General features: G+C 48.0%; 1 protein-coding gene across 11 annotated transcripts; it reads left to right on the top strand.

Moving 5' to 3' along the window:
* The first annotated feature begins 9,167 nt into the window (after window positions 1–9,167).
* On the top strand, window positions 9,168–22,964 carry LOC310816246 (UDP-N-acetylglucosamine--peptide N-acetylglucosaminyltransferase 110 kDa subunit). Of its 11 annotated transcripts, none has more exons than XM_083686331.1 (22): window positions 9,168–9,561; window positions 10,485–10,635; window positions 11,248–11,491; window positions 11,683–11,751; window positions 15,425–15,541; window positions 15,719–15,798; window positions 16,095–16,290; window positions 16,723–16,863; window positions 16,980–17,080; window positions 17,280–17,433; window positions 17,541–17,642; window positions 17,778–17,957; window positions 18,308–18,466; window positions 18,605–18,694; window positions 18,864–18,989; window positions 19,188–19,358; window positions 19,528–19,644; window positions 19,775–19,939; window positions 20,547–20,699; window positions 20,866–21,118; window positions 21,381–21,504; window positions 21,706–22,964. In XM_083686331.1, the coding sequence occupies exons 1-22, from the start codon at window positions 9,525–9,527 to the stop codon at window positions 21,884–21,886; spliced, it is 3,111 nt and encodes a 1,036-aa protein (XP_083542457.1). In that variant the 5' UTR covers window positions 9,168–9,524; the 3' UTR covers window positions 21,887–22,964. The 11 variants fall into 11 exon arrangements, with proteins under 11 accessions (XP_083542457.1, XP_083542465.1, XP_083542461.1 ...); XM_083686339.1 differs by having other exon boundaries at window positions 21,348–21,504; XM_083686335.1 differs by having other exon boundaries at window positions 16,095–16,305; window positions 17,778–17,975; window positions 21,348–21,504.
* The last annotated feature ends 1,037 nt before the right edge of the window (window positions 22,965–24,001 follow it).

Here is a 24,001-nt window from a genome sequence, read left to right as displayed (position 1 = left end):
GATCGGCAGAGCCAAGACAGTCAGTGGACTGTAGCAAACGTGACTACTGGGCTTTGCATCGCACTTCGGGTCACCGGCTTTGTGTGTCTTTTCATACGTCTTTGTTATGAAAATTAGGCCACTTTAGGGATACACTTCAAAGGGATCCCAAATTTAGGTCAACATTTGTTGTCAGTCCTCTTGTCTTTTTCACTCGGTTGTTGTTGCTCCCGTCGTCTGAAGCCAGTCAACATCCCTCTCGGATTCGATAAGCATGGTTTTTTTTGGTTGGTTTTTTTTCATCGTAAAAAGTTTTTAATTGCTCTTATCTGGACCAAACATTCTCTGGGAGGTCGTAGACGACTCAGCATCTCGATCTCGGCCAACAACCGTTTTTTAATGCACACACTTCCCCTGTTGGGGATTTCTAAGCCCTCTCTCTCTCAGCCCCTGGCACTTCAAAGCCTCCCTCAGCGTCCTGCCAGGCCAAGATCAACAACAAAGAGGGCAGGTTCATGTATTGACCAGGGCTTGGCTACTTTAGACTCATGCACGTGCTTGAAGGCTAAAGCCCAAGGCCCAACCCAATAGCCTTCCTGGTTCTGTGGTCGTCACGCTATACAAACTAAGACAAGTCCTTGCAAGCTCCTACCAAATAAACAGAGCTTAGCTCATAAAGAACCTATAGGAGTTGAACATAACACAAAAGAAGCAAACAAAGAGAGTGATTTCTAACTTGCGATGCACAGGGGAAAGTGTTTTTTTTGTTGTGTCTGTCACTAACTCAGACCCTCTGTCTGCATCTCCCTGACTGTGATGTCAAAGGGCATGCCCTCCTCCAGTCCCCTAGCGATCCCTGTTGATGCCTCTGTGATCCCTGACCTCTAACCCCTGAGGATCCCCCTGGTTGGTCCTGTCTCTGTAGCCTGCCTGCTCTCAGAGTCCATCACCCCCAGGGTGGGACACAGAACTGTGCAGGGGTTGGTGAGATCAAGGGTTCAAACAGTGATCAGAGGAGAATGTTCAATCCACCACCTGTGACACTTGGTATAGTGGTTGGAGGAAGTGTATTAAGTTGAAGTTTTAAGTGTCATTTTGGACTATTTCAGCACAGTTCAAGAGCAGCTCTACCATCTCAGTCCAAACAGACCACAACAGAGTCCAGCCATAGGGCTATGATATCACATTGTTTCCCCTAAAAGTCCTGTTTCCCATGCTGTAGTACATATGACATAGTGCTTAGTCATCAGTTGAAGGGAGGGTGTAGGTGTGACAGCCTTATCAAACTGTCATGTGGATAGTAGTGTGTAGGACCATTGTTTTCACTTTCACATTGACACAGAGAAAGAAGGGCAAAGTCCCCTGTTATTCCTGTGATTGTTTGATGAGAGATAACACAGGAAAAACAAGAAGTAAAATCCCCTCAATTTGACATCTTAGAGATAAATGCTGAAACATCGGTCTCCGTTTCCTTTCTCTAGCACTGTGACTGCTTGTGGCATTTCTTCATATAGAAAGTATTACAATTGCGATGATTGTGATGTAGAGTTGTTTCACTGCATTTAGGCGAATTGTAATTCTTGTAAGTCTCTCTGGATAAGTCTGCTATTGTCTAACATGCATGTAGTACAACATTATTCATACAGGCTGTCTCTGTGCAGATTTACATGTAGTACTATTGCAAACATTGCGTAAATCTTGCCCATAAACTGTAACCATTCCTGACATTTACAATACTGTACCTAGCTAGCACACACAATCTCATACTCTGGGTCCAAGTTGAACTCTGACCCCCCCTCCTTGTCACCACAGCTGTGTCTGAACACGACCCCATGCTGTCTCCTCACAGTAAAAAGACTCTTGCACAGGAATATTACTCACCCACATCGTGTACTGTTCATAGTCAGGTCAAAAAAATAAAGAGTCTACACAATGTATACATTGTTTACCACCTCATACAATGTGAGGCACCCCATATTGTTTATAAAAGGATATTTTTCTTACAACTTGACACGACGTTTGAATACATGTTCAAATGCTACTGTACGAATCTGTGAAAAAAATGTTTGTGTGTGACATGAATGAAGTATGGTGTATTGAATATCAGAACTTCCACACTGAACAGCTGAATGAAGGGCCGAGAGGACGCGGTGGATAGTCTAAGTTCGGGCTGATCTATTCCAAGAGAACTGAGAGTGAGAGAAAGTGTGTCCATGTTTTCTCCTGCACCACCACCATCACAGCTGCTGCTAGACCCCACTCATTAGAGAGGGAGACCCAGTTTCACTTCGCCTAGCAAAACAGCTGGCCATCATAAGGCATCCCATTTATACCTTGGTATCCAGACCACCCTCACTATCGCTGAACCCCTGTACTTCCTGTGACATTTTGAAATGTTGAATCCCAAATAAAACCCATTACTTCTTGGGAGGCATTCTCACAATTCTCCTTCCTATGCCTGTATTTTTATAATACTTGCATGGCATTTCCAGGTTTAGTACCTCTACTATAATGGTCATGGTCCGTGGTTTCTTCTGTATGTCAGATTTCCCGCGGTAAATCCTGTTTCTGTGCCGTAAGAGTGTGAACCTGTCAGGAGTGTGTGTTTAATTGCACCCTGTGGATGCAGCGGTGGATGTGGTGGTCGATAGGCTGCAGACACGCCCTTTCCTCCAGCTTCCTTTCCAATTCCTTCCACGGTCGCGGCAGGTCCAACCCATTTCCGTCCTGAGTTGTTCCCATACATATGCAGGTTACTCATACAGAGGCTACACACATGTAGAGATTCATGCACATAGGCTACACACACACACACGCACACGCATGCACGCACGCACGCACGCACGTACGCACGCGCACACACACACACACACACACATATCAAATGGTAAATGTTCCAGAAACAGTGGCTTTATCACTGTCAGCTGTCCAACCCCTCACCTCTTACACATGCACGCATGCATGCACGCGCACACACACACACACACACACACACACACACACACACACACACACACACACACACACACCCATATCAAATGGTAAATGTTCCAGAAACAGTGGCTTTATCACTGTCAGCTGTCCAAGCCCTCACCTCTTACACACGCACGCATGCATGCACGCGCACACACACACACACACACACTGTATAGTGTAAGGTGAGATTGGTGAGATTGAACCTCCAGTGGCATCGGTTTTGATCAGTTGATATGTCACTCTACACATTTGCAGAAGGCAGGTTGAACCGTCTGAACTGTTGGAAACGGTTCCCAGTTTCCTAATAAGTCCACTGTGGTGTGTGACACATAAACAGGATACCTGGAGAGGAAGAGATCTGGGTGGGAAAGGACCGAAGGAGGTTATGATGGGAGGTAAACTGTTCAAGCCATTGAATGAGCAGATTATTGTGTAATGAGAATGATTATTATTGTACCAAATCAGCTTTTTTTTCTCCTTCCTTCAGACTAAATTGCATACAGTAAATATTGTTCTCCTGCTGTTTACAAAAATGGTTGAGGCCTCTTCATCCCTTAACATCGATGGTGAGGTCTTCTAGACGTAGCAAAGAGCGCCTCATGGATTTGAGCTGTTACTTACTATGATCATAAAGCTTAACATTTCCCAGTTAGTCTAATCCTTTATTGTGGCATGAGTGTACAGTTACATAACTTGGAACCTCATCACTAAGATGTAATGGGAAAGGTTCTCACACAGACAGACTGACCATAACGGACCCTCATGATGATTAGACCACCGATCGATAATGGAAACGGATGGCAAAGAGCAGAGTTCAACAAGATGGCTTCCTTCTAAAGCTGCTTATGAGAGGGAGGGCACCGGAGGGGCGACCATTGGCTTTGAGGGCGAACAGAGGCGTATTGTACCCAGGGCCAGTGGAGAGAGGGTGATTTCTGCTCTCTCAGGCGGTACCGGGATGACCTGCTTTCTGGACACAATGTTCCCGCCGATCCTGACTCACAAGGTAAGGCCCGTTATGCAACGAGCGAGGGGAGGGGCCGGAGTGGGGAGGATGACGGATGACCCATGATTTCTGGAAGAGAGGCGAGCAAAGTGGATGACTTCTGCGTGAGAATGGGAGACAACTCGAGCCCTATTTGCCAAAGGTTCACCTGAGGTCAAATATGCGGTAACAGGGTACAGCCACCTGACTGATACATGGAGGAAGGAGTGAGTGAGTGAGTGAGAGATGAAGAGAGAGAGAGAGGGGGGGGGGTTAGTGAGAGAGAGGGGGGGGGGTTAGTGAGAGAGAGAGAGCGATAGAGAGAGAGAGAGTGAGAGAGAGAGTGGTGAAATCAAGGCTCTATTGTGGAGGTGTCTGCGAGGTGCCAAGTGACTTATGAACATTATTTACTCTCTAAAGAGAACAAACCGCCATGATTGTTTTTAATGAATCATCAAGTTCAGGGAGTGGGAGTAATTTGAAGGAAGGGAACACTCCTGAAAAAAAACCACTCCTCCTAGTTACCGCGACCGAGGGCAATGTCATTATCATGCATGCAGGTAATTATGAGATTAGCCTGATAGGTCTTAACGGGTTTAGGATGATTGGGAAATGTTCATCCAAAGTTGCCAACTTCATAACATCATAGAACAGTACAATGGGATAGGCTAGCACGTGTTCTGTGCACAGTAGGGATACTAAAGTGTAGCAGAAATGGGGCAGGGAAGTCAGGGAGGACAGGGGAGAGGGTGTGTTCCCTTCACTCCATAGTACAGAGGCTAATATACACAAGGGAAGACCTCGATTGTAAGCAAGATTTAGTTCAACTACAACAATCCATGAACTGAAAAGGAAGGGTTTTTTCTTGGAAAAGAATTAATCAAATGGTAAATGTTCCAGAATCAGTAGCTTTATGACGGTTAGCTTTCCAACCCCTCACCTCTTAAACACACACACACCCAGACACACACACCCACACACCCACACACACACACACACCCACACCCACACACCCACACACACACACACACACACACACACCCACATATACTCACCCACACACACCCACCCAGACACACACACTCACACTCACACACACACACACACACACACACACACACACACACACACACACACACACACACACATGCGCTGTGGACGGCTTGGGAGCCCACTCCCCAGGAGAAGTCTCCTCTAATCCTTCCCCACTCCAGACAGCCTGTCTCTAGGATCGCGCGCCACTCACTGCTCCCCTCGGGTGGATCTAAATGAGATCTGGCAAAGCCTGGATCATTGGAGTTTTTCCATCCAAAGGGACCTCATATGAGGGAGATTTGCTGCAAAGCCAAAAGGAGGAGTCACACGTTCATCATTACAAAGCCACTGGAGCGAACAATAAGAGATGTGCTATGTTTGTGTAGCTATCATCCGACAGGGCTTAGCTTAACAATCTTATGCTGAACAGAGCCATTGTTGGTTGGACTTTCTCAGTAACTCTCCTGGTTACATCACAGCAAACAAATAGATGTACACAGCACAGGGCAAATAGGGTAAAGATGTTTTGGAGAGACTCTAAGATGTTTTAGAGAGCTAAAAGGAGGCGGCCTGCAAGTTGGCACAGGGAGAGCTGCAGAGAGAGAGACTGTGCTGTTCTACAGGATCAGGGGCTGAGGCGGGTGGTGGTGGGGGGGGGGGGGGGATAGAGGATGTGGAGGAGATGGAGGGGTTGTAGGGGGCTGGAGGGGCTGGAGGGGGCTGGAGGAGGCAGGAGGGGCTGGAGGGGCTGCAGGGGTAGCTGGTAGCTGCTAATTCCCAGGGGGATAAACGCAGGGAGCTGGGAGGAGAGTGTGTCAGTCACCCGGCGAAATCGATAGGAGAGACTGACAGCTGCTGTCATGACTGGTGTCACCGAGGCCTCAGGATCACCACTTCTCCTCTTCACAGGGAGAGAGAGAGGAGGGAAGGAGGGAGGAGTGGAGAGGGGGAGGAGGGTCAGAGAGTCACGGGGTCCGACAGGTGATGAATGGGTAGATTTAAAGGGGGCTACGGACAGGTCCTGACACCTTCTGACACACTGCTCTCTGCAAGCCCCAACAGTGACCTGCTCTGTTCTCCCTCTCACTCAATAACCCTCACTTTCGCTCACTAGGATCCTATACAGAGGCAACAGTTGCTGGTATGAAGTAACCCTGACCACGATGGGGGCCATCCCTTTGTGTATACTAGTAACAAATCGTTGTTTCTCTGGTGTTTACCAAACCGAATTGTTTATTTAAAATGTCCTCGTACTTGCTCAGAGATCGGATTATGTGCGTATGAGCCAAAGAGATCAATATTTCCTGGCCACACAGATCAACTTATAACCCTATAGCTTGAGGAGATAAGTATTAAACAGCTTTAAACAGAAACCCAGGGTTTAAAGAGGTGCATTTTTCCACATAGTTGTTTTGTTCAGGCAAACATCCCAACCACAAAATGGGAGGCTATAAAACATGTGCATTAATACGCACCTGACAAATGTCTTAAATAAAGGCTAGGGCCATGAATCAAACATCAAGCAGCTGATAGTTAAGAGCTGGCAGCTGGCAGCCCCTCCATTAACTCTGCCTAGAGAAGTACCCCTCTTGCTAACTGTTTTTCACAGTCTGAACACAGATTCTAGCTCCATAAAGACTCTGAGGTGTCAACTCAGGCGATGGGAATCCTAATCACCTGAATTACATAGCTGTTGACTGCAGGGCTCACCACATCTGGAAGTGACTCATTTATTCAACCGTGCAGTGTGCTAGTATGTCATCACCAACACTAGGCCAATGCTAGTGTATGTCAACAAAAACAGGAAACAGAGTTTCTAGATCAAACGTTTCCTCTGAGTGGTGTTTCTATTGGACAGATCACAGTCTCTCACTGAGGGCTATCATATGTACTTTCGCACACAACACTACAGACATTCTGTAAGATGAAATCTCGCTGGACATTTACAACTGGAATACCTCAGCACATTCTACAGTATGTCAGCAGGGTAGACTAGTGAGCTGACTGGTTTTTGTTGTGCTTTTTGCTACAGTGTTTTCAGTAGGAGTAGGCGCAACAAGAAAATGTGACTTTCACAGTAGCGTTGTGATCCACCTAGTGGCTATTTTGTTAATTACAAGTCAGGGGCATTGAGGCATGGGAGAGAAAACTGAGACTCAAATGTCTTCAATAGAAATTCAAACCCGTAACATTTACATGTATAAAGGTTATTCATGTCGCTTTGCAATCTGACCAATATGTAAAGCACCTAAATAGCATAAAACAATTAGGTGCTTTGAACATCCTCAAGGGAGAGCCAATTGAAGATTGGAATGTGTGTAGGATGTATGTATGAGTGTTTAATATGGTCTATAATCATCATCCTGGCAACTACAAGGAAACCCTGGGAAGTACCAACAATTCTTCAGACTCTTGTCTTTGTCGGTGGAATCCTAATCAGTTCTCCAGAAATGTAGAAGGGTGTGTGTCACCTGACAATGAAAATACAATCTCGGCAAATAGGTTTGAGCAGTTGTGGGCTGTGTCCATTGATAATAATAAGTGCAGGAGGAGTTTCTGCTGGCACATAAAACATTTCTAATTCCAACACGACGGTAGCCATGCTTACTCAGACTCACTGGAGAATGACCTTAAAGAACCCAGATATGAAATAATTGGAATTTCAACGTTGGCATCATGAACTCGGCATCATTGGCATCGTGGATATGTGGGCCAATAAGCTCAAACTGGACCTTATCCTAAAATAAATGAGCTGAAATAATTCTGGTTCCCCATGAGATGGCAGAATGTTCTGGTCCAGTAATTAAAGAACAAACCAACAATCCTCCAAACTCCACAACAATCCACCAGACATCACCTTTATGGCCTCAGAACTTTATGAGGGACACAGCCCAGATTATAGAGGGAGTGACAGTCCCTCATACTCTCACGTGTTTCCTAAAATAGTCTGGGGTCTGTGTGAAAGCAGCGTCTGTTGAGGACATCAGCCACTGACCCTTTGGTAGGAGACTGTCCACTCTGATAGCTTGCACAAAGATAAAGCATGTCAGATGCAATCGCCACAGACACTGCCCATGACATCATTCCCTGCACTAGGCGACCGCCAAGCGGCACAGAGGATGAAAGCAGGAAGGGAAGGGGGAAATGCACAGAAACCCTGGACCCCTGTGCATGCTTTGAGCACACAGAGCAAATCCAACATGGGCAATGATGTCAACCCTTTTCCCATTGAGGGGCGCTGGGAAAAAAGAGGGTGCGGAGCACTACGGCCCCCTTTTCACTGTCTTCAGGGTAGAATGGGAAGTTAATGACTCTCGCATCATAGGCCACATCCTTTAGAGACTCTTTAGACATGTCAATCAGCTGAAGAGGCTGGGGGGAAAGGTGGGGAGTGTAATGATCAGGGTCTGTTTGCTTCCCTGGCTTTTAATTTACATGGTAAAGAGCAAGGATGGATACAGGAATGGGTAGCCTAGGCCTAATGGTGGAGTCAAAGTGCTTGCACTTATAGTTGAAAACATATCAGCTCTATCATGCAAAATTGATTTAAGAGCTATTTGTAAACTTTGGTTATCTTGTCATTGAAACAAATAATATAGTTTATGGTATTTGAAGTGGGCCAAAGTGTCAGACGAGCAATTATCACATTTTACAAATGATAACGCACATAAACAAGGAACAGTACAAGATTATATTGGATAACTTAACTATGTGTCTTACAAATAACAACACATTAAAAAAATAAATACTATCAACCAATATTCTGCAAATACAGCCCATTTGTCTCCAGACATGTCTGTACGATGGTAGAATAAAAGGTTTGTGGAGACTGCCCCCTGTCGGTTGTGCGCAACGAGTGTTTTCGAGAGTCTCCTTCATTTCCCTCCTTCCGATTTGCCGCAGTGCACGGAGGAGTGATGTCAGAGGCCGCATTTCTACCATCTCTCTACCGTGTCTCACGATACACATCCACTGCGACAGTGTCTTCATCCGCACAGCACATAACACATGTTGACAAACTGATTCTGAGACGATAGGTTTTTAGCATTTCTGAACAGTGAATCGGTGTTTCCTATCATAGGGATCATAACACACATATAATCATTGGATTTGGGGAAGAGTTTCTAAGATTCATTCTTTTTTTCGGGACTATTTTCTGTCCAAAAAATAAGTCCCAACCTTATTCGCCATTTTATAGCTGGACAGTAGCTTTGTTAAGAAGGAAACCAACGTTTCATGAATTTGAATTTGGAGAGATTAACTGTGAATCGTAGTTTACGGCACCGTTTCGTCTGTTAACGGCTAGATGACCGTATATATTGGAAGAAGGCTAAATCGCCTGGACTAGACAAGCCGTCGTCTGCCATCGTTGAAGTGCGTGACATTCATCTTGGCTAGCTTGACGCTGTGGGTTAGCATAACAGCCTTAGCTAGCTAGCAGCCGCCGCGATCACGTCGACATAGCGACGCATAATCGACCGTTTTCTGAAAGTGGACCTTCTCAAACTACACACTGACGACCACCGTGCAGGACTCGAAGACCGAGGAGATGGCGAGCTCAGTGGGAAACGTGGCTGACAGCACAGGTAGAGCCCGCGCTAACCGGCATGATTTGCAGCACCACCACCACCATGCTTATTCGACTCGGTAGCTTGCTAGCTGGTCAACAAAGATATATGGTCGGGCCAGACATGTAATCATAACATGTTATGCAATCACCAGTGGTTAGCCAAGATGGTGTGTGATTAACGATATACGTGTACCTATAGATGGAGAGTTTTATACATTCCCTATGTTGGTTTATCTAGTTGACACAGAATCATAAGAACAACGAATGTATCATGAATGTAGCTGGTTAGCTAGACAACTAGATGGGTGCATGGCTTCGTCCGAACGACTGTTTTCGTCAGACACCGCAGTGTTCCTATAACGAGTGCTGCCCTGAGACATTTTGTTAGGCGACATTAGCTCCAGCTCATTTTTAGACCCGTATCTCTGCGTTCTTTCTCTCTTACATTACATTTTGGCTCATCCAAGGCGAAGTGGCCTCATTCATTAACTGCCTTGTCTCCACTCATCACTCCATTCCATCAGTATCAGTTGTTTTACGCGGTCTCACACCCTTCAATTTCGTGATCATGCCACGAAGAAGCCAACCGAACCCATTTGTTTATAAGAAACCATTTCAGTTCCTGAAATAGTCCATTTGTTCACCTGATATCAAGTAAACGGTGTTATTAATTCTGACCTGTAAGGGATGCAAGATTAGCTGCTGTCCACATGTCTCAATCACAACGCCTAGGATGACGGGCAGTTCATGGCGACACTGACATCTCACATCCAACAACATTTATCTAGTAAAGATCAAACAATTATGATTTTCCTGAGTTCTATCTTCTCTCATTTATTTGTTGTCTGTCACATTCCATCACATCTAACGTGTTGTTTCCCCCCTCCTTGGGTTGTGTTGGTGCTCCAGAACCGACAAAACGTATGCTTTCCTTCCAAGGGTTGGCCGAGCTGGCGCACCGGGAATATCAGTCTGGTGACTTTGAGGCGGCAGAGCGCCATTGCATGCAGCTGTGGAGGCAGGAGCCCGACAACACTGGTGTGCTGCTGCTGCTGTCCTCCATCCACTTCCAGTGCCGCAGGCTCGACAGGTGAGGTGGGGGGGGGGAGGCCCCAGAGCTCACCATGGGCCGCCCCGGAGCATAGACAATACTGGGCCCGCTGTGACTGCACTGCACTGCACACAGTTCTGGTGGTGGGGATGGTGGAGAATGGATGCAGTGGCTGACTGCTGCAAGGATTGTTTTGTCTGTCCGTCTTTCCCTCTTTTTTACATGTTCTGATATCTCTTTTCTCCCTTGTGTGTTCTTGAAAATCACTCCTTCTTTTGCAGTGGTGGTGGCGATTTTTCTCTTTCCACAGGTGTTGTGGTGAAGGTGTTGGTTTATTCTGTGGTGCTCTTGGTTTGGGACGATATTAGACAAACTTTGCGGGTAGTTTTGCTTTAGTCTAACAGTTTATTGTAGCTTTGGTGATATTGTGTAGGTAGGTCAAAACTATACTTAGGCCTACTCAAAAGAAGGTGACCCTCGCCTTAAAACACACTAGCATTTATCTCACCAGCTTGCAAAACTGAACCTACACCAGCTGGCGTGCTGAAACTTGCTAAAACGGTTTTGTTTTTCTAAGCCGCATCTCTCTAGCACAGCTAGCTACCCTATCAGACTGGTGACAGTCCGCCTCCCTTCACTCTGGCCCCACAGGTCTGCTCACTTCAGCACCCTGGCCATCAAGCAGAACCCCATGCTGGCAGAGGCCTACTCCAACCTGGGGAACGTCTACAAGGAGCGCGGGCAGCTACAGGAGGCCATAGAGCATTACCGCCATGCCCTCCGACTGAAGCCTGACTTCATCGATGGATACATCAACCTGGCAGCAGCTCTGGTGGCGGCGGGGGACATGGAGGGGGCCGTGCAGGCTTACGTGTCTGCTCTGCAGTACAACCCGGTGAGTGACCCCACACCATAGTCTGACCCCCCCTAACAGAGGCAGAGTTCATGCTGAGCCAATCACTCGCTCTAGTCCCAAAATAGTTGTCGGAAACCCCATAGCTAGACATTTCTTGAAGACCCCTCGCAAATCTGAAAGAATTAGGTATGTGGATGTCTTATTTCATCTGTGTGTATCTTTTATTTCAGGATCTGTATTGTGTGCGCAGCGACTTGGGCAACTTACTCAAAGCCCTCGGGCGCTTGGAAGAGGCTAAGGTATGTCTCAGTGTGTCGACACTTGCACCACTTTTTGATTTTTTTTAAATTTGATTTGATTTTTTTCTTTTGTACTTTGGTTTATTTATAGATGTTTTTGTTTCTCAGTATTCCTGAGGCCCCCCCCCCTCCTCCTCAGCCTCTAGGGTAAACTCATTCACATGAGTGTGATTCTCTACCCATGCCTTCCTCCCCCCTCTGCTACCCTGGCCCCTTATCTCCACTCACCCTGGCTTTGGGCAGGCCTCGAAGGCCTATCAGCCCCTCAGCCAGGTAAAGAACAGAGGCATCAGTCTCTCCCTTTCCTTCCTTTGTACAGGAAAGAGTAGAATAACCCCCCATCCTATGTTCTTATCAGAACCAATGGGCTGTCCTGATTTCCCCCCCCTAATTTTTTCCTCTTGAGGCTAATAAACGGCTAATGCTTTTTGCATTTTTTTTGAACCCCTCCCTTTTGTCTCAAAGACTTTGCAGAAAACGCTATACTTTTCCTTTGACCATAGCTAGAATAGAGGGATCTCCATTCTCTCCACCTTCACCCCCCAACCCCTTGCTTTCTTTCTTCGCCACCAACGCTGTTTGTTTCATCCTGACCTTTGACCCCAGGTCAGCCCCTCCCCCCCACAGGAAGAAAGGCTGGGCTTCTCAAATTGGTAGTGATACAATGTTAATTTTGAAACGTGACTCAGACACTGATAAAAGCTGGTTTTGGAGGGATATTGCTGGCTCGGTCTTTGAAGAAGAAATGAACTGATGAAGTTAGTTTATCTATGCAGTGCAAAAGATAAGATGGCCTCTAACCAAACCACATTACTCCAATGTTTTGATTTGAAGAACCCACAACCCCATCTAGTTCTCCCCAGGTAACACTTACTGCCCCGCAGATTTGCTACTCTGGTATCTTCTAGAATGCCCTCTGCCCCCTTTATTTATCAACTTCAAGCCATCCGTACCGTGGCTCCTTAGGTATTGTGTAGGCTGTGTCTACCCGTGGGTTGGGTGAAAACTGGAGCTGTGGTGTCGTCTCCATGCTGGTTCCAGGCCATCTTATTTGGTGCCAGAGGGGGGAGGAGTGGGGAGGAGCGCCAGGGAGCTGCCAGCCCCCCCTGCTCTGTCGCTCCACCCCCCCGCGCGCTTGCTAAGGCCCGGTGGAGTGTGCGCGCTCAGAGCTGTCTTCCTGACCTTCCAGCTACGCCCAAAAGAGGCTCCAACAGTGCTGTCTTCATATCTTCACCCCCCCCAATATAGCAAATAATGCCAACTGCACCCGACTGTTTATCTAATCTCTCACTCCCCTGCGGTCTTGTAGAGTGGGTAAGGGTTCCATCTCCCCTGTCCAAAAGCCTGTTGAATGGCCCAAGCTGCGCCAGGCAGACAGTTCACAATCGACATTCCACCAGCCGCGTCAGTCGCTGAGAGAGAGAGAAACACGCACGCACAGCAAAAGCGATGACCTCTTTATTTCAGAGCTGTGGAGGGCTTCTTGATATAAATCATTAAACCCCAGGCTTTTCTTCCCACCCATTGGCCAGGACTCAGGAGAGAAGGACAAGATAAAGAAAAGTATCTAAAACCTTTTGGAAAAAGGAATAAAAATGCAAAAGAAAAGCGATGATTATTACTTCCTCCCTTTTCTCTCCAAGTATGCTATGATATATTATTCCCAGAGAAATGTGATCAGTTCATTTGGGGAAGATCAAGCCAGTTAGCCTCCCTCCTTTCTCTTAGTTACCATAGCAATAGGCATACTATATCATACTAATTGATAGATTACATCAAAGCCTTTCTTCCCTCCCTGTCCCCTTTGGAACATCCATTTGTTCTTGGAAAAAAAAACATTCTGCACATTGCATGAGTGAAAAACTAAGAGCAAGTTGTTTTAAGTATTTTAGTGTTTTTTTTTCATTTATTTTTTAAATTATTTTAAATACTTTTTATTTCCATATGAGAAAAAAACAAATGTATTGTTTGCGAAACTTTTACTAACGCTCGTGTTTTCTTATTTTGTCTCTCTTGGTTTTTTCCACGACTGATATTGTTATTTAGAAGGTTTCAGGTGGGTGACACTATTCCTGCGTAGGTGCCTGGCGGGAACAGGAACACTAGGGCAGCATCAGTCCTCTCCTCTTCTTCCAGCCAGCTGCGGCCGCCCCTCTGAGTCCAAAAGTCCAAAAATATGGTAACGGGTTTGTAACTGGCAACAAAAGGAAAAAACACCTTCAACTCCCTCCATGCCTGAGCTCTTGTGGCTTCCTTGGAAGAGCAAAACAAGAAAAAAGCGTTAACAAAAAAAAAAAAAAAAGACAAAAGTACAGTAAGCATTCCTTTAAGTATCTTTAACATAACAACGGCCAAGTTTGTAATACATTTAAAAAGAAACATGGATTGGAAGCAATATTAAAGCGAGAAAAATGAAAAAAAGTAAGAACCCTCTAACTCTTACTTGTTGGTTATTTTTGTCCTGTTGAATTTGTTTGTTGTTTCTTTTCCTTCTTGATTTGGAGTTGTGGCGTTCTGCTGATGATGCAGATGATGCGCTGTGAGTCTGCAGTAGCGCAGGGGCTGCGCAGCGAAACCCTCCAAGCGGCCAAAAATGGCGTCACGCGCAAGCAAGCTCCCCCTGCCCCCCCCTCTCCCTCTGGCCTGCGGCTGCAGACCTCCCCCGGCCCACTGCCAGCCTGGCACCCAGCACCCTCCCCCTCGCCTCAAACAGGACCCGATTGGCTCTCATAATGCACACATCCTCCCAATATCCTCTCTCCATTGCCCTCATGGGCCATGGTAGCTCTACTATTCTCCTTGGAGGGCATTGGACACGATTGGCTGATGTCCTGATGTCCCTCACATCTCCAAAACGGCCCCTAGCCTTTGGCGGTATCCCCCTCCCCCACTGTTGGTCCTGAGAGTTTGGGTCCAGAGAGTGTGGCAGTCTGGAGCAGCAGGGGTTCTCCCGGGGTTCTGGGTCTGCAGCCAGCTCACTCAGCCAGAGTCAGCGGCGAACCAAAACGACCACTGCTAAGCAGCAGGGTCGGCGCAAGCGGAGGCGGCCCGGTGCTCAACACACCTGGGCGCCCGCGTGGCTTTTCGCGCACGCATTACAGGGACTTCCATCTGCACGCAGCAATCGGCATTCTAGGTTTGTGAAAGACACGGCACGGTCTCCTGTCCTAGACAGCCGACAGAAGTAGCAGACTTCAGTATCTAAGGAACCTGAATCGGACCATATCTATACCATATCAATAGGCAGTAGCGGGTTATTATGGATTCTAAGCAGCAGTTTTGAGGCCATAGTAGGTGGTCTCAGGGGGGGGGGGTGCCCCCCTCATGTTGTGTGACAACGAGGCCTTAACTGTAGCATGTCGGTCTGCGTGTGGGTGCTGGTCGGATCTGCGCAGCGTAGGAAAAAGCAAAGCAGCTTAGCGCGGCAGAGTTCAGCGCAAGCAAGCCCATGCTGCAGACTCACTTTTTGCTTTTGTGGAGAGCGGTCACTAATTCTGCTTCCTTTTCCTTTTTGTTTTCTTTTCTTCCTTTTTTTTTTTTTTTTTATTCTCAATCTTCTATTTGTTATTTGTTATTTTATTTTACAACCCCTCCCCCCCCCTCCACACACCTGCTCTACCCCCCCCCCCCCACCTCTTTCTCTTCTCTGGTTTTCATTATTAACCCTTTCAAGGCTTGCTACCTGAAAGCAATCGAGACTCAGCCCAACTTTGCGGTGGCTTGGAGCAACCTGGGTTGTGTTTTCAACGCCCAGGGAGAGATATGGTTGGCCATTCATCACTTCGAAAAGGTAAGTCGGTACATCTCGGTGTAGTTTTACTGGTGGTCTTGGAAGATGAGCAAGAAAACGTATGTTAACCCCAAAAGACGTGTGAGGACCGAGTGTGGATTCTCGTTATGTTCCTGTCTTTTCCTTGATGAGTGTTTTGGTCCCTTTTTGATGACATGTTGGGTGTTCTATTTTCAGGCTGTAACTTTGGATCCAAACTTTCTTGACGCCTACATCAATTTGGGCAATGTTCTGAAAGAAGCTCGCATCTTTGACAGGTGAGTGAGAATCCTCTCTGGAATGGCCCGTGTCAAAACAGACACTCCCTGATTCATGCGTTCACAATCTGTGTCTGTTCCCACGTGAGTCAGAGCTTGTTTATAGTGGAGACGCCCTGACCAAGTTAATTGCCATTGTTGGAAGAACAAGCACACAGAGACAACTGTGTCTGTGCTTAAAATATCCAGGTGTTTTTCTTGTCATACTTGAAACATGGAAGTCAGCGGGAGCCTTTGTCGACATGGTGCTGGTTTGTAGTTGATCACGTAACGTTGTGTGACTGTGTGTGTGGCAGAGCTGTGGCGGGGTACCTGCGCGCCCTCAGCCTGAGCCCCAACCACGCCGTCGTCCACGGCAACCTGGCCTGCGTCTACTACGAGCAGGGCCTCGTCGACCTGGCCATCGACACTTACCGCCGCGCCATCGAACTGCAGCCCCACTTCCCCGACGCCTACTGCAACCTTGCCAACGCCCTGAAGGAGAAGGGCAATGTAAGGAAGTACACGGTGTGTGTGTGTGTCCGCAAAGACGACTCCGTACCTGCATCCCTACTGCCACTGCGAGACGCACGCCAGTCCCGCGGCCGCAGTCGTTTTTGTCTGCGATTCCGTTGCATGCCTCGCCTCCCTTGGCGCTGTGTAGGAGATGTTTGAGCGTCTTTTCCATACATCCAGAACAGAGACGGTGAAGGTGGAGGTGTTTTGCATGATGACATGTTCACATTCAGGCCTTAAGTCATGGAGATGTCTATTTGGGCATTGGTGTTACACCATCTAGAAACACATTTCTGATCTTAATGACCTCAAGTTTAGCTTTCAAATGTTTTTTTGTTTTTTTAAAAAGGAGTAAGATTGCATGTTTCCAGGTGGCTGTGAGTGGCTGTGTTCTTTAACCCTTTTGTATCATGCCCGTCCCTCCCTCAGGTGTCGGAGGCGGAGGAGTGCTATAACACAGCCCTGCGGCTGTGCCCTACCCATGCCGACTCCCTCAACAACCTGGCCAACATCAAACGAGAGCAGGGCAACATCGAGGATGCTGTCCAGCTCTACCGGAAAGCCCTGGAGGTGAGAGGAGAGGACCACTAGCCCTAGAGGCAACTATGGCCCAATACTGCATTTTTACAGTATTTGGTGTTGGCGTTGTATTGTATATACTGAGTGTGTGTGTGTGTGTGTGTTAGGTGTTCCCGGAGTTTGCCGCGGCCCACTCTAACCTGGCCAGTGTCCTGCAGCAGCAGGGGAAGCTGGCAGAGGCCCTCATGCACTACAAGGAGGCCATCAGGTTAGAACACATCAGCCCTCCTCCCCCAATACACCTTAGGTCCGCATCCGTCGCTGGTTTAAAGACTAGGACGGACAACCAGCAGACAGCGGCCCTTTAGGGCCTCTTTCTGCACTACTGAGATATTATCTAGTCGATTAGGTCTTTGCGTTGACACCGAGTCGGCCGTCTCGTGTCGCCCCCCCCCCCCCCCCTCCAGAATCAGCCCCACGTTTGCGGACGCCTACTCCAACATGGGCAACACTCTGAAGGAGATGCAGGACGTGCAGGGAGCCCTGCAGTGCTACACCCGTGCCATCCAGATCAACCCAGCCTTTGCTGACGCTCACAGCAACCTGGCCTCTATACACAAGGTACCCTACCCTCCCCTCCCAGCCACCCACCGACACAGACATACAGCTTGTACCGTACTATCCGCTTATGTCTATCTTCATCCAATTAATTGTGTTCTCCCCCCCAGGATTCTGGTAATATCCCTGAGGCCATTGCGTCTTACCGCACGGCCCTGAAGCTGAAGCCTGACTTCCCTGATGCCTACTGTAACCTGGCCCACTGCCTGCAGGTAGCCACACACATACTTCACTCCTTCACACACACACACACACACACACACACACACACACACAGGGCCAAAAACTGGAGATTAATTATTCCGACATGGGGAAGTAATCATACATTTGTCAACCCCCCCCCCCAGATTGTATGCGACTGGACGGACTACGACGAGCGAATGAAGAAGCTGGTGAGCATCGTGGCGGACCAGCTGGACAAGAACCGGCTGCCCTCCGTGCACCCTCACCACAGCATGCTGTACCCGCTCTCCCACGTCTACCGCAAGGCCATCGCCGAACGCCACGGCAACCTCTGTCTGGACAAGGTACAGGCAATGATGAAAGCAAGTACAGTCCTACTTTTTTATGGCTTGGACGGTGATGGTCGGTGGCGGTTTGGTTGGGTGGCCTGAAAGGGTTACGGCTAAGGCCCCCCGATTACGGGTTGGTTTGGTTTAAGACGGGGTTAAGTTTGGGTCGGGGTTAGTTTTCGTTGGATTGTGGATGAAGGTTACTATTCGGGTCTGCTTGGAGAACCTAGTTCCCGTGAGATGATTTGAAGCTGAGGAATGAGGTGATGCGCAGATCTAGATGATTTATGTTAATACGCGACCGTTATCTTTCTCCTGCTTGCTGTGTGTGTGTGTTGTCTAACCTCCCTGTGTGTTTTCCACAGATCAACGCCCTGCACAAGCCTGCCTACGAGCACCCCAAGGACCTGAAGGCCAGCGGGGGCCGTCTGCGCGTGGGCTACGTCAGCTCTGACTTCGGGAACCACCCCACCTCCCACTTGATGCAGTCCATCCCCGGCATGCACAACTCTGAGAAGTTTGAGGTGTGCGGCTCTTGCTGTTGTTGTAGTGACCGTACGATTGAAGCTCAGCTGTCACGATACCGCTTTTCCAATAGAAGTAGATGTGTAAGGTCGTGCTGCTGCTGTTTGATTGTCATGGTTGACGGTTCCTCTCCCCAGGTGTTCTGCTACGCCCTCAGCCCTGACGACAGCACCAACTTCCGCGTGAAAGTGGTAGCGGAGGCCCATCACTTCACAGACCTCTCCCAGGTGAGCGTACAGAGATGGAGGAGTGGAATCTCCTCGTCTCGGACTAGGGGCTGACTCCACACTCTGAGGCTCTAACAGGAGATGGTGCTTCCGATCACATTCACCGATTCCTCTATTATTTCTCTCCCTGCGTCTCTGATCATCTCCCCCCCCCTTTCCTCTGTCTCAGATCCCCTGCAACGGGAAGGCTGCCGACCGCATCCACCAGGATGGACTTCACATCCTGGTCAACATGAACGGTTACACCAAAGGAGCCCGCAACGAGCTGTTCGCCCTGCGCCCAGCCCCCATCCAGGTAGACGCACACACATTGACGCAGGCACGGACGCCTCGTAACAGCTTGTGACGCAGGAACAGGCCGCCAAGTAAACCGTGGACAGAAAACCCAATCATGGATCGGATACAGCAATGCAACATGTTAACCTTTTGTTTATTGTAACGCCTAAGACCAGAGCTGAGCGCTAACCTGTCGTCTGTGTCCCCTCCCCATCAGACTATGTGGTTGGGCTACCCAGGGACCAGCGGTGCCCCCTTCATGGACTACATCGTGTCTGACAAGGAGACTTCCCCCATCGAGGTGGCTGAGCAGTACTCTGAGAAACTGGCGTACATGCCCAACACCTTCTTCATTGGAGACCATGCCAACATGTTCCCTCACCTCAAGGTAAGACATTGGATGGCATGTCATTCAATCTCCTCCACTTGTCTTGTTTTTCGATGCATTTTTTCATTGTCAAGTCAAACTGGTGATTTTTTACTATTTCACCTTAAGGAGTAAATGTATATTCTGAGCTTTTTGATGGAATCTATTCTTGTGCTGTTATGCTCAACAGAAAAAGGCGGTTATTGACTTCAAGTCGAACGGACACATCTTTGACAACCGCATTGTGCTGAATGGCATTGATCTGAAGGCCTTCCTGGACAGCCTGCCTGATGTCAAGATAGTGAAGGTGAGTCAAATGCAAGGTTTGTATTTGGTCATTTCAGGGTCGATTTAAGATCAAAATGATGAACACTAAAGGTGATGGGAGACAGTTTCTCTGTGGCTGATTTGTGATCTCTCTCTCTCTCTCTCTCCAGATGAAGTGTGACAGCCAGGAGGCAGCAGACGCCAACGGAGCCCTGTCCATGCCTGTCATCCCCATGAACACAGCAGCCGAAGCCATCATCAACATGATCAACCAGGGACAGATCCAGGTCACCATCAACGGCTTCACCGTCAGCAACGGCCTGGCTACCACACAGGTATAAACAAACACGAATACCAACAGCCTCCCTAGTCCTCTTCTAGACTGTATTCCCCCTTCTAAACCAAAGGCCCAGCCAAGTCATCCTATAAGCAGGGTAATTACCCTGGGTAATTACTATAAGCAGGGTAATTACATTATCATGCTGATCTGTTTCAGATATTCACAGTGGAGGAGGTTGTAGTGTCTGGGGCTGTTGCCCTGCAGGTATGGCCTTATCTGATAGAAATCCACAAGCACAACGGGATTAACTGTGGTCTCCACTTCAGAAGTGTGTTTTTGTTTTTCACCCGTCACCTGGGCAACAAACCTCAGCCACCAGAGCAGACGATCAAAGCGTATTTGTCATACACAAAATACAGCCGTAGACTGTACAATGAAATGCTTTTGGGCAAGCTAGCTCCTCAACAGTGCAACGAAGTCATAATAAAAAAACAATAACATTTCACTGCTCTGATGTGGCACAGGTGGGTTGGAATATGTGGTGTTGGGGGGGAGAAACTCACTGTCATCACACACTTGCCTTTTCCTCTCAGCCCCTTAGCAAATGGTGTGTGTGTGTGCGTGTGTGTCCGTCATTAAACTCCCCTCTTCTCTTCTGTCAGATCAACAACAAAGCGGCCACCGGGGAGGAGGTGCCTCGCACCATCGTGGTGACCACCCGCTCCCAGTACGGCCTCCCCGAGGACTCCATCGTCTACTGTAACTTCAACCAGCTGTACAAGATCGACCCTCCCACCCTGCAGATGTGGGCCAACGTAAGCTCCACCCATCTGACCTTTTATCCCTTAGTTGATCCTTGTAGCACTTCAGGCAAATGAATACTTTACCTCCTCCCCCAATTTGATTGGGTTAGCTTTTTATTTCCGATTATTACATCTGTGCTGATCTCTTCTTTCTTTCTTCTTCTGCTGCTGTCTCCAGATCCTGAAGCGTGTCCCCAACAGCGTGCTGTGGCTGCTCCGTTTCCCCGCCGTGGGCGAGCCCAACATCCAGCAGTACGCCGTGAACATGGGCCTCCCTGCCTCCCGCATCATCTTCTCCCCCGTGGCGCCCAAGGAGGAGCACGTGAGGAGGGGCCAGCTGGCCGACGTCTGCCTGGACACCCCGCTGTGCAACGGCCACACCACGGGCATGGACGTCCTCTGGGCCGGCACACCCATGGTCACCATGCCAGGTGAGAGCCGACCGCAGACTCGCCGGGTTGTCTTGTTACATTTGGAGCTGTTTGCACCTACCAGCGCATTGTGTGATGTTTTTTGGATGCTTGGGCTTTTGGGCGCCTTGTCTTTTTGTCATCCATCAGATTTGTCGTGTATTATCCACCAAGTATGAAAATGAATGCCACCTGTTTGAATGTACCATATGTCCTGTCTGCTTTAATAACCCTTGCCTTTGAACGACAGGTCGGTCTTTAAATGACAACTCTGCCCGTACAGGTGAGACCCTGGCCTCGCGAGTGGCCGCCTCCCAGCTCAAGTGTCTGGGCTGTCCAGAGCTCATCGCCAACAGCCGCCAGGACTACGAGGATGTGGCCGTCAAACTGGGCTCCGACATGGAATAGTAAGAATCCCATCTGACTAACATTCTTCTTTCCCTTCCTCCCCCTTTTCCTCTCCTTTTGTCAGATTCTTCCTCTTCTCTCCCTCAGTCAAGTTACTTTCTCTTCTTTCACTTTTCTTTTTTTTTCCGTCACTGAAAGAAAATGATTGTCCAGTCTTTTTTTTGTTTCTTGTGGCTCTAACCTCCTGACTTGTCCTCCAGCCTGAAGATGATCCGATCCCGCGTTTGGAAGCAGCGTATCTGCAGCCCTCTCTTCAACACCAAGCAGTACACCATGGACCTGGAGAAGCTCTACGTGCAGATGTGGGAGCACCATGCCAGCGGGGGCAAGCCAGAGCACCTGATCAACCTCCAGCCCCTTGAGAGCAGTGAAAGCGCCTGAATCTGACAACCGGACGCTCTGTGCACGCCACCCCACCCCTCCCCTCCCCTCCCTTACCTCTGACAACCCTGTCAAACCCCAACACCGCCAGGATAGTGAAAGCGCCTAAGCTTGAGATCCTTTTACCCCCAGTTTGAGCCCTAGCCCTCCGGCCTCCCCTCAATCCCTCCCTCCACTGTCACTGGGACTCTGTCTGTTGTGGAGCCTGCAGGCCTAACCCCCATCCCCCACCACTCCCAAATCATGCTCATCATCACATGTGTCCCTGAGCCAGACGGAGAGCCTTGACGACCGTGGTTCTTCACCTGAGACTCTTTTCCCTCCCCTCCCCACCACAGCATCAATACTGGGTGTGAGAAAAGGAGGAATGCCCCCCTTCCCTCTGACGCCTAGAAACTACCAGTGGCTTTTCCTTTCTTTTCTGTGTGAGTGGGATGTGTCAGGGGTTTAAGAGTCCCCCAGCCTCCCATCAGGTTTCTGATCTACGTGTAATTCAATTGGAAGAGTATAAAAGGGACAATGTTGCTCCATGAATGATACAACTATCTGACTAAAGTTTAATCAGCTTTAACTTGCATATGTAAAACATTCTGTCTTTTTAGTTTGCAACTACTACTGTTGTTTTTCGTCTTTACGCTATTGGTAACTCTTGCAGGAAATAGAGTAGATGCATAAGATTGATTGGGATTAAGAGATCATAATTCCCCCCCCCCCACCAAATGCCAACTTTTAAGGATTTTGTCATGTGTCAATGTAAAAAAGAAAAAAAAAATGCTCTCAATGGCTTTTGTCCTTAGATGTCACGCTATATACTTGTAAAGACCAAACCGTGTGGACAAACTGGACAGAGGAGTTTCTTGTCAGTACTCATTGGAAAGGGCCTGTATTTCACCCTAGCTTTTGACCCACTTAATGATTGATTTAATCACTCAAACCAGGAACGGCCTAGGTAAGTATTTTATAAGCAGTTTTTTGTTTTGTACTGTTGTCTTTCTATGAACCGTTTTATTTATGCTCTATCAATGGTATACTGCAAGGCTCTAACTACATCTGTTGAAATAAAGAAAGAAATATGGCACATCTTGTGGAATGTTGGTTTCCTCTTGCTATGCTTTTCAGTATCTAAGGAAATTAATGACTGGCCAGTTTGATGATGATAACCCATGTGTGGGGGCTTCTTAGTGGAGTGAATCATACAGCCCATTGCTTTGTCCTGCGCTTACTTATTTAACACATTTCTGTCCTTGGATATTGGATATGATAGATGTAATGAACAACACCATACAACTTCTGACTAACTCCGATGCAAATGGAGTTTCCCATGTGCACAGACAAACTGATAATTAGCATAGACGGATCCTAATAGAGCCGTTAAGATAGAATAGTGTACGTGGCTCAGCGGATCCTAAGCTGTTCTGTCATGAGGAGAGGTCCTCTGTGGCTCACTTGGTAGAGCACGGCGCTAACAACGCTTAGGTTGTGGGTTTGATTCCCGCTGGGCCCATATATATACTGAAATGTATGCACTCACTGCAATGTAAGTCGCTTTGGCTAAAAGCGTCAGCTAAATGGCATATATGAGAGAGATGGAGAGAACTCTCCACCGACCAGTCAGCCCTGAAGGCCGACAACATGGCTGCCCTTTCCCTAGAGACGACTACGTCATCAGAAAGCGTCCGGGCTTGTTTGCTTTGCTCTAAAGAACAGCATCCGGTCCGCCAGTTTTGAATTTGTGCCTTGGTCGCTGACTAGCGGCCACACCGAAACAGTGCGAACAGCCTCAGCACAGGTAATGTTATGTCCCGAATAGAAAGTATGGTGTCCATCAAAAGTAAGAGAAGTCTACGATTAGGTAACTTCTACATGTGAAACGTGCTGTTCACAAGTCATGTATGCGAGCAGCAGCTTCCCTAACCTGTCAACTCTCGTCAGATGGCTAGCTGAAGTTAGCTGGCCAGTTACTTCCCAATGTAAACAGCTATCTAACGTATGTGTTATACGATTCTCCTCATAAATTAGTCAAGGACGTATTAGGAATCAACCTCATGGATTTAAAATTGCTAAGCCATAACTGCGCTCGCTTCGTCTTGTTTACCTTGTCAAATGTCGCTAGCT

The sequence above is a fragment of the Argentina silus genome (genome assembly GCF_951799395.1).
Source record: "Argentina silus genome assembly, chromosome: 15".
NCBI lineage: Eukaryota > Metazoa > Chordata > Actinopteri > Argentiniformes > Argentinidae > Argentina > Argentina silus.
This window is presented reverse-complemented; position numbering and strand designations above follow the sequence as displayed.